Below are 21,792 nucleotides of genomic sequence, written 5' to 3' on the forward strand. Positions count from 1 at the left end.
ACGTCTGGCCTAGTCTGCTTGACGTCCAGCTGCGAAGCCTGCAGACAAACAGTCTGCATGACGGGCTTTTTGCTCCTCCGCTGTCGTCGGTGGTAGGAGCCCGTCTTCTGCGGTTCAGGGATCGGTGGTGTCAGTCCACTACCAATGTCTGGATTCGGGTAGTGGTGAACCAGGGTTACAAGATCGATCTGCTCTGTCTTCCTCCCAGACGGTTCTTTGTCACAGGGCTTCCGTCTTGTCCGAGAAAACGATTGGCTTTAACAGAAGCGATTCAGTCCCTTCTTTCGTCCAGGGTGATTATTCCGGTTCCTCATTCTCAAAAAGGTTTGGGGTTTTACTCCAATCTTTTTCTTGTGACAAAACCAGACGGCTCCTTCAGACCAATTCTCAATCTAAAGCAGGGGTGTCCAACCTTTTAGCTTAGCTGGGCCACATTGGAAGGCGACAAGTTGTTTTGGGCCGCACATAAAATACATTAGCACTAATGATAGCTGACCATCCAAAATAAACATAGAAAACATTGCTAATGCTCCTTGTTGTTGCTCAGTGCTTCAATGACATGCTAATGGCTGCTGTCAAACATCAAGTGATATTGTTATATTTTATGAAGGGCTTCAATACAGCAGTCATTAAGACAGGAAGATAAGGTCCGTGATGCTCCATGACTAGGTGAGTTTATGCACCGGTCACGTTCCTTCAAATAATAAAAAAAAACCAAAAAAAAAAAAACCCTTAACTTACCTTTTAATCGGCTTGTTCTCTGATCCTCCTCTCTTGTTTTTTCCATTTCACTGCTGCTGATAGTTTGCACGGGTGACTCCTATGTGCTGTGCTCCGCAATGTATGTGATGACGTCACGCCCGACATTCACTGCGAGCGCCGCATGGAGGAGGAGACCAGGTAGGGACCGCGTGACCACAAGGTAATTATTTTCTTATCTTTTTCTTTTTTTGCAGGATTTTTTTTTTAATTAACAGCCCTGCCCCCTTGCCACAACCATAACTCCTGCTGGGCCACATTGACAGGCATGTGGCCCACGGGCCGCGGGTTGGACAACCCTGATCTAAAGGATTTGAACACACAGGTCGGAGTACCCAGCTTCAAGATGGAGTCTTTACGCTCGGTCATTCTTGGCATGGAACAGGGAGAATTTATGGTGGCTCTAGACATCAAGGATGCATATCTCCATGTGCCTATTTGGAAGGGTCATCTGTCCCTGTTAAGGTTTGCAGTCCGATCAGAGCACTTCAAATTTCAGGCTCTTCCGTTCGGTCTCGCCACAGCTCCACGTATCTTCACCAAGATCATGGCGGTTATGGCTGCTCTGCTAAGGGCCAAGGGAATTACAATCATCCCTTACCTGGATGATCTACTTTTAAAGGCAGATTCTTCAGAGAAGCTTCTGTTGCATATTCAGGTAGTGATCCAGACCCTGGAGTTGCACGGTTGGATTATCAACTTCAAAAAATCCAAGTTGATCCCATCCCAGCGGATGGTGTTTCTGGGTCTCTTATTCGATACCCGTCTGAGACGGGTGTTCTTTCCTCAGGACAAGATCCTAGCCTTGCAGAGGATGGTGAAATCCCTGTTGGTGGCAAGGAGACCTTCAATTCATTTTGCAATGAGACTTCTGGTCAAGATGGTATCGTCATTCGAAGCGATTCAGTTTGCTCAGTTCCATGCACGACAGTTCCAATTGGAACTTCTGTCGCAATGGAATAAATCCCATTGGAATCTGGCGTGTCAGGTTTTTCGCCTGTCTCCGCAGACGCGTCAGTCGCTGATCTGGTGGTTGCACAAGCAGAATCTCACCAGGGGACGCTTGTTCTCAATTTGGAATTGGATTCTGATAACAACAGATGCCAGCCTTCGAGGTTGGGGGACTGTCTGTCTTCAAGCTCGGTTTCAGGGGCTTTGGACTCAGAAGGAATCCAAGCTTCCAAATAAATGTCTTAGAACTGCGCGCAGTGTTTCATGCTCTGAGAAGTGCGCAACACTTGCTCCAGGGAAAGCCAGTGAAGATTCAGTCAGACAATGTCACAGCATATCTCAATCATCAGGGCGGCACCAAGAGTCCCTTGGCCATGAGGGAGACTCACAGGATTTTTCAGTGGGCCGAAGCTCACGTTTCGGCACTCATGGCCATCTTCATTCCCGGAATAGAAGATTGGGAAGCAGATTTCCTAAGCAGGCAGACTCTGCATCCGGTAGAATGGTCCCTCCATCCGGAGGTGTTTCAACAGTTAGTGGTGAAATGGGGTCAGCCGGATGTCAACATGATGGCATCTCGGTTGAATCACAAGGTTCCCCGCTACTGTTCCCGTACAAAAGATCCCGGTGCAGTCGAGGTAGACGCTATGTCCGTCCCTTGGAGGTACCGCTTAGTGTACCTTTTTCCTCCGATAGCCATGCTTCCACGAGTACTGAAAAAGGTGAAAAGAGAGGGTGTTCCAGTGCTTCTAGTAGCGCCAGATTGGCCGCCCAGGGCCTGGTACACCGATGTACTCTTCGTGGCAGAAGGTCAGTCGTGGCGGTTGCCAATACGCCCAGACCTGCTGACCCAGGGTCCCTTTCGTCATCTAGGTTTGCAACGCCTGGCTTTAATTGCGTGGCTGTTGAGGCCAGGATCCTAAGAGCTAAGGGTTTTTCGAATCGGGTGGTGCAGACCATGCTCCGTGCTCGAAAACCGGCTTCGGACAAAATATATCATCCAGTCTGGAGAACGTATATTGGTTGGTGCGAAAAGAAGGGATATCCTACGTCTTCTTTTTGTCTGGCCAGGTTACTGAGGTTCTTGCAGGATGGCTTGGATGCAGGTTTGCGTCTTAGTTCTCTTAAGGGTCAGGTGTTGGCTCTTTCGATCTTCTTTCAAAGAAAACTTGCTGTCATACCTGATGTGCAAACTTTCATTCAAGGTGTTCTCCATGTTCAACTTCCTTATGTTCCTCCGGTTCCGCCATGGGATTTGAATTTGGTTTTGAGGGCTTTACAGCATCCACCGTTTGAACCCTTGAATACGGTGGATTTCAAATTTCTAACTTTCTAAGTTTTTCTTTTGCCCATTTCTATGGCACGCAGAGTTTCAGAGCTTGCTGCTTTGTCTAGCAAGCCTTCTCTGCTGGTTTTTCATGAGGATAGGGCAGTTCTTCGAACCAAGCCCTCCTTCCTCCCTAAGGTTGTATCTAAGTTTCATTTGAATCAGGACATTGTTATTCCGGCTGGTTCCTGGTGATTCCTCATCTTCTGATAATGATGAGTCTATTCGTTATCTTGATGTTGTTCGTGCCTTGCGAATTTATGTTAAAAGATCACAGAAATTACACAAAACTGAGGATCTTTTGATTCTTTATGATGCTCACAAAAGAGGCTGGCCAGCTTCTAAAGTGAGCAGTGGATTACGGCTGTTATCCGTCAGGCTTACAGTGGGGTTGGGGAGCCTGTCCCAGGTAATCTACGGGCGCATTCTACAAGATCTGTAAGTGCTTCCTGGGCGGCCCGCCATGGTGCCTCCATTGAACAATTGTGTAAAGCGGCCACGTGGTCTTCTGTACACACTTTCACAAAGTTTTACAGATTTAATGTGTTTGCATCTGGGGATGCAAGTTTTGGGAGAAAGGTGCTTCGTGCTGTTTCTTCTGAGCGTTCCCTCCCGTGAGACAGTTTTGGGATGTCCCCAAGGTCCCGGTGTCCCCCAAGGATGATAGAGAAAATGGGGATTTTTATACTTACGTAAAATCCGTTTCTCTTAATCCATTGGGGGACACCGGGCGCCCACCCTTAATGCTCTGGTTTCTCCTTCTGTTTGACATGTTGTCTGGTTGTTAAGAGAATGATGTGTTGCTAAGTTTACTCCCTTTTCTTTGGTTTCTCTCTATCTCCCTTTCTGTGGGCTTGGTTAAACATAGACTGGCCTCTAGCAGGAGGTGTGGTATAGAGGGGGAGGAGCCAGAGCTTCATTTAACTAAAGTTAAGTGCCAGTGTTCGCCTGTCCCTACTCTATACCCCAAGGTCCCGGTGTCCTCCAATGGATTAAGAGAAACGGATTTTACCTAAGTATAAAAATCCCATTTTTCACTGCATTGGTCACCATCCAACGTGATGAAAGTCAAGCTAGAGATTTACCCAAATAAACTCACAGTGGTAACTTGCTACTTACAAGTATTAAAACAATGGGGTGAATAGATTTTTACTTGTAATTATAGAAGCTTTTAGAGTTGTTTTATTAATTTGACATATGTTTTTGATCTATAATAAGAATTTCTGAATAAATTAGTTTTGATTACATGCTTTAAAAAAATAAATTGAAGTAAATGCCAAAGAGATGAATACTGTTTATAGCCACTCTATCCTTGATTTAGGTATGGTTCATGTACTGCTCTCTACACGTTCCACATAACTTCTTATTTGGCAACACTATATATTAGGGTTTCCCAAACCCAGTCCTCAGGACCCCTAACAGTGCAGGTTTTCCAGGTCACAAGTGCTAAAATTATATACCCTGTGAATCTTTTACAATATGTAAGTCAGTATTGAATGCACCCGTGCTCCAACATGGAGATATGGAAAACATGCACTGTTAGAGTTCCCTGAGGATTGGATTTGGGAAACTCTGTCAAATATCATTAAATATCATTATTTTTTATATATTGTACATTTGCCTTTCTGTATTATGTCTTTTTTCAGTGCTGTATGTATCTAATAAAAATGTATTGCATTCTGACTTTTTGGTTTTAGCACAAGTTCCTGTATATATTTAACTAAAAATTGCTCAGTTTGGATCTCTTTTTGTTTCTTAAATAGAGCCCTTGTTGTTTGCAGGCCTTTTATGTTAATTATAATATATGGTATCCTACCATGGTTGATCCATTTTATTAAGATCTTTTTCATTAGCCATTTGTTTTCACATAGGAGCTAGACCAATAATGATGGAACATTATTAAAGGTTGATCTGTAATAAAATAATTTAAATTTCAATAATGTGGAAGCTGACGCTTTTACTTTTATATTCACACCTAACCATTAGTAGACCCACCTTTTTTTCTGTGTCATCTAGTAATTGTGCCTGACATGTTTTTATTTCATTAAGGTGAAGAGGCCTTTTCAAAACTGGGCAAAGAATTTTTTATTTCTTTGGACAACTCGCTCAGAAAATGTGGAGAAATTAGAGATCAATCTGTTTTTGAAATAGAAAAATTAAAGCAAGAACTGAATCAGGCTTTAGACACCATCAAAAGTTTAAAGATGGAGAGAAAACAAAAAAAAAGTTCATCCAATGACCAGTCTTCAAAATCTGAGGGAGAAAGCACAGATGGAAGACCACCACTGGCTGTTGATCATACACAGGAGATATCTGATATTACTTCTCAACTTTTTGCCTTTGGAAGAAAAAATTCCATAACATCTCCTACTAATGAGAAAGCCACACCAGAGAGACCATCTTCGCGGCAAGAACAACATTCAGGTTCAGTTCGTCAAAGAAGTAAAAGCCTGCAGAGAAGCAAAAGTGTTAGAATGCGTCCTTCCTGGCAGGTTTAATCAAAATATTTAATGAATGTGAAAATTATTACAATACCTATTACAACCAATCCAAGCTGCTCATTATTTTTTGTTAAACTGTATAAAAGTGGACCTCTTATCATGGAGTAATGGTGTTCCCACACACTGAGATCCATACCTATGACACAACCTCTGAACACAAGATCTATTTCCAATTTAGCAATCTACAATGGCAAGTGCAATCGTCAGGCAATGGAACCTCCTACCCAACTGGCTGGATTAGATTTTGTTTTAGATTGGGTAATAGTTTTGGATCCACACACCTGGTGATTTCTGACCAGTTTGGTCTAACACTATACATGATGCTATTTCTTTTAGAAGTGCCTTGTTTGTAAATATTTACTCTTTAAGTTGTCTCATTCTTCTCTTTTGCTGGAAAGTACTATTTGATTCAATTCACATTTTTATGTAAATATAAAAAAATATATATTGTCTTAACGTTGGAGTTGAAGATGTTGGTAGAGAATCTTTCTCCAATGTGTGGTGCCTTGATGCTTAATTGACCACTAGCCAATCAATTATAAAGACAATACTGTCTTACTTATAAGGGGTATATTTACTAAACTGCAGGTTTAAAAAAGTGGATATGTTGCCTATAGCACTGCGGATTTAGTGACGCTATATATATAAATAGATGATGGAATTACATACTTAGAAACAAGAAATTGGCAGAGACTTGAGAAACATAATTAGGTTATTATTTTTTAATAAACACAGTGATTAAGTAAATATGCCAATATCCCAATCCTGTTATTTATGGCATATAATTGCCTTGTCATATGCTCACAATAACAAAAACCATGACATACTAAGAAACTGATCTGTGCTTGCTGCATCACAAAACAACAGTAAATGGGTGCATCTTATTCCTACATCACCTGCTAGATCCTACATAGCTTGTCAGGTATAAACAGATATAGTTTATATAACAATCGGATATGTTAGTGTCCATTTTTACAGCATCACTTAGAAATCACTGGAGGTTATTTAATAACATAGGTATTATACATGCACAGTGCAGCAAGCTTCAGATATTTCCTTTGCACTCAAACAATCAAAGTCAATTTACTGATTGGTTACTGCACTTATAGCATTCTAGTCAATAACTCCCCTGTATTCAACTAATGTGTTTGCAGTAGCATAGCGGTTTCCAGCCTAGGCCTTAGCCCTCCCTCAGGGTCCTCCTACATAAGCTTTTGTGTAACAATCTAATTGGTACTTTGGTGGGATTGAGATGACATTGTGCTGTTGTTGGAGGGACAGTTTGAAAACTATTTCTGATAAAGATTGATTTAGTGTAAAGAAGTGGATGATTTGTTTATGTTTAAATTAATTATTGTTATGATTACAAATAAATATTTAAGTTATTGACTGTATTCCTTGCGTAATTTACTTTCTGTTCTTATTACTATTTATACAGCTTCAGCGTATTACACGTACAAACAATGTTCATTCACATCAGTTCCTGCCCCAGTGGAGTTTATAATGTAATTTCCCCTCCACATGCACACAAACACACACAGGTCAATTTTGGCTAGAGGCCATTTAACCTAAATGTGTGTTTTTGGACTGTGGGAGCACCAGGGGAAACTGAGGTGGAAAGGTCATCAGAGTACTTAGTTGTATAGGAATTGACATTGGAATACAACATGACCCATTAGACTTAGACACCATTAACCTGGGTAATTGATATTAACTGTGTGTTGTTGTGTCCTTGGTATATTGACTTGTTCTGGGATATTATGTATTAGTAACAAACAAAAATTTCAATTGTAAATACTTTAAATTCTAGCCTGGGACATCCCCAAATTTGGTGTGAACTAGGTATGAAATAAAGCCAAAATTTGAAAGAATGGGGCCCCTATTTATTTATTAACACATTTTAAACACAAACCTTTTCAATCCTTATCGCAAAGATCGTGAGCATTTATTATAAAACCTCAACAGGAACAGCAGCCATGAAAAACTGCTGTTCCTGTGAAGACCCCTCTCATATCTTTCCTATGGTCACTATCGCAAAGTGGTGACCGGAGGGGAGAGCAGAAAGATGCGGTGAGGGATCCTGATATTTTTATTGAACAATTAACCCCAACATGTGATGATAATTTAAGGTACTGTAGGAAAAAATAATTAAAAACAAATGTGTTTTAATATAGTTGGTGTCATGCAATAATACTTAATACAGTTGTAACATTCAATAATAATACTCTTAAGTAACAATACCTCACAATACTTATGCATGAGTCACTCACCCTCCTATTATATAATACTAAAGGATTTAACAAGGTACCTTATGCAGTCCTAACAAAGAAATGCAATAACACAGTTCAATTTGGCCTGTTTCATCAGTGCACTACTATTAAAGGGTTAATTAACAAGGTATTTCATGCAGTTCTCCCGCTCACTGTAACACCCTAAGACATTTACACTCCACACCGCCCATCCACATTGTAAAGTTTAGTAATAATGACAATAACAGTTCAATTTGCCCTGTTTGTTGGTGCACATATAGGACTATTGATTTAGGAATGAAATGATAAATGCATGTGAATCAAATAACAAAGGTGTACAGATATATGGAAGTTCAAGATAAACAGTAGGAACCTGACTATTTCTGTCCTGAAATAACTTGAGCTGCACAATTTAAATGAAATTCTGCTGAGTTGAACCTACTCGAATAAAGTAATAATTTGAGTATATTACTTTCCAATTAACCAAACACCTTGGACATTGACATGAACATGGAGAACTTCAAACACACTTGGTAATTACATTTATAATATGCTCCACAAAGAGTAGAAATCAGTCTTGTCAGTTAGGCCTCTCCTTAGAACTATAATAACTCCTGTTGCTGGGATACAGAATGCTGCCAGCTATGCATAGTTATTGGGTGGAAATCAAACGGCGGTGATGTGTCACATGACCCTCGCACCGCGTACATTGTCGGCAATTACGGTAGAAATCTTTGATTTCTGTGAAATCTCCTCTAAAGTGTCTGTGAGACACTTCGCAGCTAATTGAATCACCCCCCCCATAAATGTATTACAAGGCTTATCATTCGGTGGTAGTCAGTTTCCCGATGGTAGCAATAACGACAAGAATGACACCAACATAAAAATCAGGATGACCATCAGTGCGACAGTAAATAAATATCTACATACCATTGTTGAGATGTACTGTATCTCCGACACCAGTTATACCAGTTATATACCAGTTATACCAGTTATACCCGTCAACCTGTAAATTGCGAATAGAGAAAATCCGGGGACTGCTAAGCTCGTCATTTACAGCGGTCACAGTGCGATTACTGCTTTAAAGTTGTGACCACTGTAAGTGACGAGCTTAGCAGTTCCCAGATTTTCTCTAAATAAGGGTATGTAGATATTCACTGTCGCACTGATGGTCATCGTGATTTTTATGTCTGTGTCAATCTTGTCATTATTACTATCATCGGGAAACTGACTACCACCAAATGATAAGCCTTGATAATCCACTTCTAGCTATATTGAACTGGCTTCCTTTACTAAGCAGGAGTTACAAAAGTGGACAACCCATTTAAGAGTCACCAGCGATAGAGACAGCAATATACCGTATTTCCCCAAGTATAAGACGCATCCCTGTATAAGACGCACCTTAATTTTGGGGCCCAAAATGAAAAAAAAAGATGTATTACGGTACATAAAGACTGACAGCTCCGAGACTGTGGGAGGCGCCTGAAGGACCTTAAGGTCCTTTTGCCAATCAGCGGGGACACGCTGTGTAAAACCGGCAGCACGTACATGCTGACAAGCTGCGTGAGGCAGCCAGCGGGGGCACGCTGTGTAAAACAGGCAGCACGGACATGCTGACAAGCTGCGTGAGGCAGCCAGCGGGGGCACGCTGTGTAAAACAGGCAGCACGGACATGCTGACAAGCTGCGTGAGGCAGCCAGCGGGGGCACGCTGTGTAAAACAGGCAGCACGGACATGCTGACAAGCTGCGTGAGGCAGCCAGCGGGGGCACGCTGTGTAAAACAGGCAGCACGGACATGCTGACAAGCTGCGTGAGGCAGCCAGCGGGGGCACGCTGTGTAAAACAGGCAGCACGTACATGCTGACAAGCTGCGTGAGGCAGCCAGCGGGGGCACGCTGTGTAAAACAGGCAGCACGGACATGCTGACAAGCTGCGTGAGGCAGCCAGCGGGGGCACGCTGTGTAAAACAGGCAGCACGTACATGCTGACAAGCTGCGTGAGGCAGCCAGCGGGGACACGCTGTGTAAAACAGGCAGCACGGACATGCTGACAAGCTGTGGGAGGCAGCCAGCGGGGGCACGTTGTGTAAAACAGGCAGCACGGACATGCTGACAAGCTGCGTGAGGCAGCCAGCGGGGGCACGTTGTGTAAAACAGGCAGCACGGACATGCTGACAAGCTGCGTGAGGCAACCAGCGGGGGCACGCTGTGTAAAACAGGCAGCACGGACATGCTGACAAGCTGCGTGAGGCAGCCAGCGGGGGCACGCTGTGTAAAACAGGCAGCACGGACATGCTGACAAGCTGCGTGAGGCAACCAGCGGGGGCACGTTGTGTAAAACAGGCAGCACGGACATGCTGACAAGCTGCGTGAGGCAGCCAGCGGGGGCACGCTGTGTAAAACAGGCAGCACGGACATGCTGACAAGCTGCGTGAGGCAGCCAGCGGGGGCACGCTGTGTAAAACAGGCAGCACGGACATGCTGACAAGCTGCGTGAGGCAGCCAGCGGGGGCACGCTGTGTAAAACAGGCAGCACGGACATGCTGACAAGCTGCGTGAGGCAGCCAGCGGGGGCACGCTGTGTAAAACAGGCAGCACGGACATGCTGACAAGCTGCGTGAGGCAGCCAGCGGGGGCACGCTGTGTAAAACAGGCAGCACGTACATGCTGACAAGCTGCGTGAGGCAGCCAGCGGGGACACGCTGTGTAAAACAGGCAGCACGGACATGCTGACAAGCTGCGTGAGGCAACCAGCGGGGGCACGTTGTGTAAAACAGGCAGCACGGACATGCTGACAAGCTGCGTGAGGCAGCCAGCGGGGGCACGCTGTGTAAAACAGGCAGCACGGACATGCTGACAAGCTGCGTGAGGCAACCAGCGGGGGCACGTTGTGTAAAACAGGCAGCACGGACATGCTGACAAGCTGCGTGAGGCAGCCAGCGGGGGCACGCTGTGTAAAACAGGCAGCACGGGCATGCTGACAAGCTGCGTGAGGCAGCCAGCGGGGGCACGCTGTGTAAAACAGGCAGCACGGGCATGCTGACAAGCTGCGTGAGGCAGCCAGCGGGGGCACGCTGTGTAAAACAGGCAGCACGGGCATGCTGACAAGCTGCGTGAGGCAGCCAGCGGGGGCACGCTGTGTAAAACAGGCAGCACGGACATGCTGACAAGCTGTGTGAGGCAGCCAGCGGGGGGCACGTTGTGTAAAACAGGCAGCATGGACATGCTGACAAGCTGCGTGAGGCAGCCAGCGGGGGCACGCTGTGTAAAACAGGCAGCATGGACATGCTGACAAGCTGCGTGAGGCAGCCAGCGGGGGCACGTTGTGTAAAACAGGCAGCACGGACATGCTGACAAGCTGTGTGAAGCAACCAGCGGGGACATGCTGTTCCTATTAGCGGGGACTCCTCTCTCAAACCAGGTGCCGACTTCTTCATTAAGGTAAGTAGCGCTTACAGTGTATAAGACGCCCCTTTTTTTTAGACCCAAAATTTGGGGGAAAAAGGTGCGTCTTATACTTGGGGAAATACGGTAATATATGTTAAACATATCTCTACATGAAACAAAGGAAAACTTTCTTTTGTTAGATCAGTTTTATCGGAGACAAAACAGTTGTTTGTTTTCAGTATATTGTCACTTCCAGTATACCAGAGAATGAAACTATATAAAAGTGTTGATTAGTAGAATCATACTCTCCAACATTTGAGATATCCCCTGCGGGAGGGAAGATCTTGCTGCTGCGTCCTGGAGGTGTAACCATGGGAACCGCATCATTCGGTCCCACCCCTGTTGCTAGACGACTCCATTTATGGCCTGTTACAGTAGGGGGCGGGGCCAGAATGATGCAATTCTCTAAATTGTGACACTAAGCCCCACCCATACCCACTTCATTGAGGAAGTGGGCAGGATCCGGGAGGTTGCCCTGCTCTTTTGGGAGACCCGAGAAGTTCCAGAAATTCGGGAGTCTCCTGGACATTGCGTGAGATTAGACAGCTATGATGTATATTACTGTGCCATGAGGTGTTGGTATAATGTTTGATACAGGTTCTTTGTTCACTTAAACTTTATTTTTACCAACTGTGATCTAGTGTAAACGCTGCATTGCAGTCAGGGTTCTGAAGGTTAAAAAACGGTTTCCTTCAGGGCACCTTACACTAGGGACTCATCAGCGCCATTTGTTATTGTAGTCTAGGAAATGCGCATACGTAGGGACTTGACTTTTCCTTCCATTGAGTGTGACTCAATTTAGTGAACATTATGCTTTGTGTCATAAATCATGCATAAGCAATATTGATGCCTTTTCCATGTGTTCAGCAGTACTCTGTTCAGACAGAGCTGCATTAAAACATGTTTAACACATCTAGATGAACCAAAGTGCATAGCTCAACTTCATACATTTCATGGCTCATAACTGAAATTTAACAGCCTGATGTTTAGTCTGTCTCAAAGTGCTTCTAGGTGCATTTAATAAAGTCTACATTTAATAAAGCCTACTGGGATGAAATCTGAAACCAGAACCAAATCAGTTCTATCCGTTCACAAAGGTTTGTTGCATTTGTGACTTTTGCTTGTGTAGTGCTGACATGCATGATATAATACCAGGAATCCACTGCTTTGTACATAATGCAGCAATCATGTGTACAATAGCATTTAAAATAAAAGTTAGAATTGTTTATGAAATACTTTTTTGGGGAAGAGACATCATCTCAGTGTTATAATATGCCCGGGGGGCTGTATAAATTATCACTTCCTCAAAGCTAGTTTTGCAGGAACACACTAGAGATATTTCATTGCAACTTGCTTTATCTCCACATAGAGCCTATGGGTATGCTCAATCAAATGTCTTTCTCTTAATGTTTAATATAATGGAGTAAATTGCAATAAATCCTTTATATATTGCGCCTATAAGATAATTCATTGCATTTTAATGACAGCTTTTCCTTCACAAGTAAAGTACGCGTCTCTTCAAAGACCTATGACTGCGTCACAAAGTATGTAGAAATCTACACTGTGTGTTAATGAATAATTGCTCACAATTTCCATAGACCTTGGAATCCATGTCTTGTATTTAAAATCAAATTACTTCAAAGGGAATTAAGGTGAATATCATCTTTTATAATGAAGCCATATATGTGTACAATTACTAAATTTATTTAATGTATTCAGGACAAGGCAGCAGTAAAATAAATGTTTTGTATATTGCAATAATTTATTAACTAAAGTTATGCTTATTGTGTTTTATAAAATAACTAAATTTCAATTAAAAATAGTGTCTGGAAACGGAATAAATCTTGGTATTAATAAAAAGGCTTTAGTGCTTGCAACAATTTTACTCTTCAAAGACTATTTTTTTGTGGGCAGTTTCCCACAAATTAATTATAGGTTTAGTGTGTGTCTAATCAGGCCACAGTGGGGAATTAGAACATCTTTCAGAACTGAGAGAGGAAATACAGTTTTCAGAGATCAGAAATAAAACTACGATATAATTATTCTGTATATTGCACATGTTCAGTACATACATAGTCTAAGTATAATGAATTTATTGTATTGATATTGTTTTATTAGATCATTGTATTAGATGTTATGTGTATATTATTAATGCTATTATGTACATTTTGTATATTTATGTGTTATTATCCTAGAATACTATAATCTGTTTATTTATTTATTTATTACCCATTTTCATTATATTTTAAGTTTTCCAGATATAGTATCTTAATTTTATCATTATTGTTGTATTAAATTGGTATTTGTGTGCTGTTGTAATTGCTGACACTATTGTGTATAGTTTGTATATTCATGTGTTAACGTGTACCTTGGAATTGAAAGGGTTGAACTTTAACACTGGAACCACACTTGGAAAGAGAGAGGTTTTGCCTCAGTAACCTCATCCTCTATATCCTCAGCAACTTCAACAACTACATCAGGAAAAATAAATAAATGTAGTCAAATCAGATATAGCAGAATTCAGGTGAGAATGATTAAAATATGTAAAACATGCAGATACATTAAAAAAATACAATGAAATACAAATAAAAGTCTTTATTAATATAATCATAAACACAGACAACAGAGAATAGAAGTTTCTTACTGCATTTTAACTCCCTTTATTGCATGAGTATTATCACATAATTGAATTGGTTTTACATATTTTAATATTTTGCTACTGTCCAAGTAATCAGGATTAAAAAATGTTTTAATGAGACTTAATAAATATTGCATATATTTTAATTTTATTAAACATCCCAGCATCCCCCATTAAAAACATATTCTTTCCTCCCCTCTTCCTGATACAGGGCCAGACCATTGTAGATATTGAGCAAGCTGCACTGCCAGTTAGTATTACCTAAAGTCTGGGATGCCCAGGATGCTCCCCAGAGCCGATCGCTGTTGTATTCAGAGCCTTATCCTGGAAAGTTTTTTTGCCCAGATGAAAATTGAGATGTAGTGCTGTAGAAACGTAAAAATGTAATGGATGATCAGATGCAGAGCTGGATTTAGACCTCATGGGGCCCTAGGCAGGATACTGGTTTAGGGTCCCCTCCCTGAAACAATCCATAGCACTATATGTTTGTAGCCTACCATATACCCCTTTAGTTAATTAGAAGTGAAAGTATGTGCTGCCAAAGGAGATGGGGGGCGTGGCTTGCATCTTTGGGGGCGTCCCCAACATGTGAAAAGAGCAAGGCCACCCTGCTACAGAAAAAAGCACCCCTAAATAATTACCGAGCAGTCCCGTTTTTTAAGTAGTTGGGTCAAAACAACCTAATAAGTATTTAAGTCAGGACAGAAATACTTATTAAGTTGTTTGCAAAAATAATACACATAAATCCAAGGATGTGCCCTTGTCACTTTTGTCCCTCAATCACACTATGCCCATTTATTGCCACTTTTGCCCCATCACAATATCACCTCTGTGCCCCTTCATTATATTACCCCTGTTCCCCTTCACTGTATCACCTCTGTGCCCCTTCATTATATTACCCCTGTGCCCCTTCATTGTTCCACCTCTGTGCCCCTTCACTGTATCACCTCTGTGCTCCTTCATTATATTACCCCTGTGCCCCTTCATTATCTCACCTCTGTGCCCCTTCATTATCACCTCACCATATGTGCCTTCGTTTTACTTACCTGTCTTTTTCTCTTTTGTATTCCTCTTTTCTGTCTTCTGGTCTTCTTGTCTTCTTTCTTCTCCAGCGCACAGCTCCTCGGTTAGTCCTCCTCACAGTGGCCGGAAACAGACTAAAAAACAAAACAAAACAGTCACGTGATCGCGCGGCAGGTCCCGGCAGTCTCTCCTCATTCAGTGGGAGCAGAGAGGAGGAGAGAGTGCCGGGAGCCGCACATGCGATCACGTGACTGGTTTGTCTTTTAGTCTGTTTCTGGCCGCAGTTTATTTTAGTATGTCGGCGGACAGAGAGGGATGGCAGGCGGAGGGGAGCGCCCCACCGCCTTGCCTGCCCCGCTCACCGCCAGTCCTGACTGGGCCCTCTGGGTACCGTTAGGCCCTAGGCAGTTGCCTAGGCTGCCTAGCGGTAAATCCAGCCCTGATCAGATGGGAAGAGTTTGGAGCAAATAAAGAAATCTAGGTAAGGCATTCAATTTAACCAAATTAATACGGCCATTCCAGGAGTTTATCTGCTTTTCCCAGGAGCTAAGGTCAGCTCTATTTTTGACTACCAGGGAAGCTTGGAAAGCTGTTGATAATGTTTAGTAAAAAAAATACCACTACCACTTGAAGGCAAAGCTTTTATCCAGGTTGGATTTTACAGTTGCTAGGATGTAACAATCTAAGACTTCCATCTTCTGAGTTATCTTTGTATCCTGACAGCAAAAGTAAGTTTCTATTTTCTGTTAGATTTCAGTACAATCCAAAGTTACCATCTAGAAGTTTTCTGAAAAGCTCATTGCCAATAACACGCAAAACATGAAAGGCCACAATATCAAGCACCGATTTCGGCATTGAGGGATATATCAAAGAGTAGGGGACTTGTATGTATGCATATGGTGCCTGGCGTTGTCCAAAGCCAAGTGGCCTGGGGCAAAATTGACCGGGTCTGGGTGGATGATTGTGGGGAGGATGTGGTTAAGACAGATGGCCACAATTTTCAATAAATGTTCAGTCTATATTTAGCAGCAATATGGGTCTATTGTTACTGCAATAAACCTGGATGCAGATGCATATACACCTATCAGGAGGCGTATCTCGTACGTATGACAATAATGACGATTAGCATGACCGGCTAACTGCTTCTGATTAGATACAATATTATCTCTTGTTGTAGCCATCAATTTCATTAAACAAATAAGTTAACTTATATGCTAGGATGTGGAATAATTTCTGGAGTGTTGGGAGGTTAGTCCATCTGGACCAGACACCAAGGCCAGTTTCAAGGACTTTATAACGTATACAGTTTTCTCTATGTTGATTTCCTAATTTAAGGCAGTTAGACTATTGCAAGAGATTCCCCGTATCATGTGGGCAAGAGCTAGGAATCTATAGAACTCTGCAGGTCATTAGTTGCAAGGGAAGCGTTTAGTAGATTGTATACTGACTCACTGAATCTTCAAAACTCCTAGACTGTCTTATTGGGATTATAAGTAAAAGAATGTTGTCAGGTTTTATCGTTCATCATGCATTGACCCATTTTTGCTGGAGTTTGTTGACTAAGATGGAATCCCATTTGTTTGCTTTATCAGAAGCACTGCTGAAGCTTCTCAAGAGTAGTAGCTGTTGTCTTTGAAAGCACAGCATTGAGATGCAGTTTATGAGCAATGATTTGGGGCAGTAGAGTGATGGAGAAAAGTTATTTGTGTTGGGTCAGAACTAGAGAATGAATTTGGACAGCATGCCAGAAATATCAGATCTGGTTAAATGCTTAAATGTGCTGAATCGGCTTGGGAATAGGTGTTACTCTAGTTGCAGTTCCTAAATATGAAGATTTCTTTCTTTGACCCCTAGCACTGTGATCAGAGGGAATCATCATCATCATTTATTTATATAGCGCCACTAATTCCGCAGCGCTGTACAGAGAACTCATGCACATTAGTCCCTGCCCCATTGGAGTTTACAGTCTAAATTCCCTAATATAGACACACACTCACACACAGACAGACAGACAGGGAGAGACTAGGGTCAATTTTGATAGCAGCCAATTAACCTACCAGTATGTTTTTGGAGTGTGGGAGGAAACCGGAGCACCCGGAGGAAACCCATGCAAACACTGTGAGAACATACAAACGCCACACAGATAAGGCCATGGTCAGGAATCGAACTCATGACTCCAGTGCTATGAGGCCGAAGTGCTAACCACTAGGCCACTGTGCTGCCCCAATCAGGGCTAATGGTAGACCCTAGACCCCTATCTCCATAGAATGACATAAACTGCTGTGAATCCAGCTGGGGTGAAAAAGAAGCCACAACTCTTAGGTATATGTTTGTAAGTTTATCTCTCTGAGATGCAGAGCTTTAAAAAAAGGTGTCCTCCACATCTGGCTGCAAGAACATGCCTATTATTATTTATTAATATATATATATTGTTGTCCTTACTGTAAATTATATGGATAGCAGAAGTCACCAAGGAAATCTGTGATCCTATAAAAGCATTAGGCTGTAGGCCTAAGCATTTATAGAAGTCAAAATATGTGGGATGATTTCTAATATCCGTAATAATTTACAGTAGGGTTTGCATTATTCCTTGTAATACTCAAGTTATTCTATTAAATACTGACCTGATAACCTTTGAACTCGCCAGTAATAAGCAATAACATCAGAATTCGCAGTTAATATTATTGTAAAATTATTTACTGGAGTTTACAGTATAATAATATATTTTGTGATTTTTACTGCCAGTGTAACAGGAAACATTAAGGGGTATATTTACTAATCTGTGTCACGATTTGCTAAAGAAGATGATAATGTTTTCAGGGGCTTCAATGTCATCTAAACTGCCAACAAGGGCTAACCAGTCCATGGGGTAAATTTATCAAGTTGCGGTTTTGAAAAAGTGGAGATGTTGCCTATAGTAACCAGTCAGTTTGTAGAATGTACTAAATAAATGCTAACTAGAATCTGATTGGTTGCTATAGTCAACATCTCCTTTTTTTTCAAACCCGCAGTTTTGTAAATATACCACTAAGTATTAAAACACTGAACTTTTCACTGGACAAAGCATTTTTATAACAGCCTTGAGACAGGTTTGTTTTTGAAATGTACATTTAGCCGAAATTAATTACTTGCTTGTTTTTTTTTTTTCATGTTTTGCTACCACCTGTTTTATATGTAAGAATAACACAGTATGTCAGGCTATTACTGAACCTTTTTAAGTCAGCTGATAAATGGAAACGCAGCATGAAACTAATAGAAGCGTTCATGAGTCAGTAGGCACAAATGAGGCATTATTTAGACATTTACAATGTTTCTGTTTGCTAAACCAGAATTTAAATAGCATGAAGATATATTGTACTGTACTTTTCAGGGTGAGGATCACAACATCTTATGCTATAGTTGTGTTTATGGGCATTTAATACCTGTTTTGAAGTATGTTTTTGTTTGCTTGTAGACAAATTGTATTTAATATGCTAATTTTGTGAATATGATGTGCAATTGTAATTTGTCAGTCCAGAAAAATAATGAAACAGTAAACCTTGCATTGTTTTAATGTAAATAGTGGTTAGTAGTACACAGTAGTATGACTAGAACCCTAGCAGCCTCAACATTTTGATGTAGCCCCCAAGGTTTCTAGGTAGTGACACACTTACTCCATTTCTCTCTTCTCTGTTCTTCTCACTTGAGTTACCAAGCTGTCAATCAAAAGCAGCAATCCCATGAAAAAAGTATTTGTATTGTGTAACCCTACTGGTCTGGGAATCTTTTCTCTACACTAATATCAATAATGGGCACTTGTGGCAGAAGGCACGCACTCACCCATCTGGTGCTATTTTCGGGGTTACCCCTTTCTTGTAGGGATCCACTTTCACTTACCCCCTCAGTGGTTATGTCAGATTTGTAACCTTGCATCATCTATTTAAAGACGGGTGTAATGTGGAGTGAACACTAGAGGCAGTGTAGTGTAATTGAAATTAATTTTGAGCGCCAGCCCATCTCAAATCAAGAGCACAATAATTTATTCACGTGCCTTCTCCTCCGGCCCATAAGCATAAAATCTGCATTCAATGTCGTTCCATAATGCCAACTCTTCCAGCGCACACTTAGCAGCATAAAGCAGTTCTAGCAGTTCACATACCCGGTGTACTGGGTGCAGCAGCTCAATGGCAAACAGTTATTCATACACAACTCAATCTTTCAAAAACAGAGCTAATAATATTCCCACCCACCAACAGAAGTTACCTACCTGACATTTCTTTTTTTGTTGACAACATGACAATAAATCTTACCGCTGAGGCTCACTGCCTGGGTGTGATCCTTGACTCAGAACTATCCTTTGTTCTCCACATAGACTCTATATCTAAATCATGTTACATACATCTAAAAAACATTTCCAGAAAATGCACATATCTAACTCAAGGCACTGCAAACGATTTAATTCATGCAATCATTATCTCCCATATTGATATTGCAATACCATCCTTTCTGGTCTTCCCCGAACCAGACTCTCAACCCTACAATCTATTTTGCATGTAGTGGCGAGCTTTTCCACTGCTGATCCGCACTGTCAGTTTCTACATTGGTTGCATTTTTTTTTTTAACAAATCCAATATAAAATACATCTACTAATATACACGATCAACAAAACTGCACCAACAGACACCTCTTCTCTCAAAATGTCTTACAACACCTCTGTTCTTCATAAGATCTGCGTCTCTCATCCACAGTCATTACCTACTCCCGTCCTCGGTTACAGTATTTTTTTTGAGCCGCACCCACTTTATTGAATTCCCTTCCCTCGCACAACAAGACTTTCCTCTAGTCTTCAAACCTTCAAGCCCTCTGAAAAACAACCTCTTTAGGCTAATTGGTCAAATTCGTCAACCACCCTATTATCCTATCTAGGGTGCCCTATTACCACCCGCTACACTTGCCTGAGTCCTTTCTGTAGTCAATCAAACCTCTTAGAACACTAAGCTCTTTCTACCATTATGGCTGGACGAAAATGCAATATGTAACCTCATGTATGAAACCCCTATTGTCCTATAGATTGTAATCTCGTGAGTAGGGCCCTCTTTTCACTCTGTCTGTCTGTAATACCCAGTCTAGTTCTGTTACTGTGTTGTTTCCAATTGTAAAGCGCTACAGAATATGCTGGTGATATATAAATAAATATTATTAATATAATTAGTATTATAATAATAACATAACACAGAAGCATATAGTAGACATGGACCAGTGGTTATTGCACTCTATCATCCTATTATCTAAGGACTCCCATGCACTCCATCCCTTACACCAGGGACCTCCTCTACAACCTTTAGCAATGCTGTCTTAATGATGCGACACCCCCTCATAGTATGGAGGTACTTTCTAAAGGGGCTCTCCTTCTGTTGCTGTAATCCCAGGGACATCCTTCATTCTGGGATAGATGGGTATAAAAACATCTCTTGCTCGCTCATATATTGTATGTCCTAGATGAAGTCTACCAGCAGACAGAAATTATTAAAAATATCACTTATTTCAATCTTAGTATGGAGACTGCTGTGTGGAGTGAACATATTTTACCTCTTGTACATATTGAACGTTTGAATTAAAAATGATTTACCTTTCTGCTCAATCTCTTTATCTTCCCAATTCCCTAAGCTTAAAATTAACCTGTGTCTCTGTATTGTAAAAGTGAAACTCGATCTCTCTTCATTTTTTAACTGCTTTTTTTATTTTTTACTCTCCAACCAGTGCAGCATGGGCTTATGGGACTTTCTTTGGTCTTGCCAGTACTCGTAGGCCTGCACAAACTTAATGTGTTAATCCTCCAGAGACCTTCTTTAAACAAGCAAAGCTCCAGGTGTAACAATAAATGATTGTGGCCTGAAAATCAGTTATTGAAAAGCTTAAATTAATAGGGTTAAAATATTGTAATAAATAAAATTGATCCTGGAATTTACTTTCCTACTGGACCACGTGCCATGCTAGCCTTCCCCCTGTTCTCTTTCCCTGCAGGAATCGTAATCCTTACTATTATCACCGCCAGGCCCGGCGCTCCCATTAGGTAACGTTAGGCAGTTGCCTAGGGCGCCGGGCTCTGGTGGGTGCCACAGAAGTAAAATGCAGATAGTATTATACTTTAACACTGTGCGGCGACCACTGAGCATACCTTCCACGGCCGCCGCACAGCTATGGATCACCACCGCCGCCCTCCCCTCCAACAGCTGATGGGGCGCACCGTTGCACCGTCCCTCCTTCTCCTCCACTCCCCCACCCGACTGTCGGGTGTGACATCATCATCACGGCCCGACAGTGTCAGTGAGGGAAGGGACCCGGCAGAGAGGAGCAGCGTTATGGAGCCAAGTTTAAGTTAAGGAAAGACCGGGGGGGCGGATTTTGAAATTGTGCCTGGGGGGGGGGGGGGCGAATTTCGAAATTGTGCCTAGGGCGCCGAGGACCCTAGCACCGGCCCTGATCACCGGCATGACTCCTGCCTCCTCACCTGCTCTGTTGTCCTTGACCAATTGACCAGCAGCTCCTTCTAAGCTGAATTCCCACACTGGAGACATTTTGGGACCTTAGGCCTCTGGATTGCTGGCTGTGATGATGAGATAACTGGTGCCATTCTCCTCCTTGGCTCATACATGCTGTTGTCTAGGTCTTTGCCTTTATTTTGGGCAAGTTTAACACAGACCCAGCCATGAGAGTGAGTTAAATTTACCCTAACATCCATAAAGCTAAACTGTACACCTACAGCTGGGATTCCATCTTGTCACATACTTATGTTATGCTTTGAAAAGGCAATGTGAAAAGCAGTTTCTCTGGAGTGATTGCTCCAGCAATAGACAGATATGTTAGTATAAAAGTAAAGCATACAATATAGAAGCAAGTCCCTAAATCAGTGCATAT

General features: G+C 42.0%; 1 protein-coding gene and 1 long non-coding RNA gene across 2 annotated transcripts in view; both read left to right on the forward strand.

The window, feature by feature from the left end:
• Positions 1 to 5,844, forward strand: part of LOC142109220 (uncharacterized) — an 87,791-nt gene extending 81,947 nt beyond the window's left edge. Inside the window, exon 13 of the mRNA XM_075193324.1 lies at positions 5,087 to 5,844. Coding sequence (XP_075049425.1) covers positions 5,087 to 5,535 — 449 coding nt within the window. The 3' untranslated portion in view covers positions 5,536 to 5,844. The remainder of the gene's footprint in view (positions 1 to 5,086) is intronic.
• Positions 1 to 21,792, forward strand: part of LOC142098504 (uncharacterized) — a 1,185,945-nt gene that overhangs the window by 609,270 nt on the left and 554,883 nt on the right. The gene's annotated exons all lie outside the window — the stretch shown is intronic.

This window comes from Mixophyes fleayi, chromosome 1 (genome assembly GCF_038048845.1).
Source record: "Mixophyes fleayi isolate aMixFle1 chromosome 1, aMixFle1.hap1, whole genome shotgun sequence".
Classification (NCBI taxonomy): Eukaryota; Metazoa; Chordata; class Amphibia; order Anura; family Limnodynastidae; genus Mixophyes; species Mixophyes fleayi.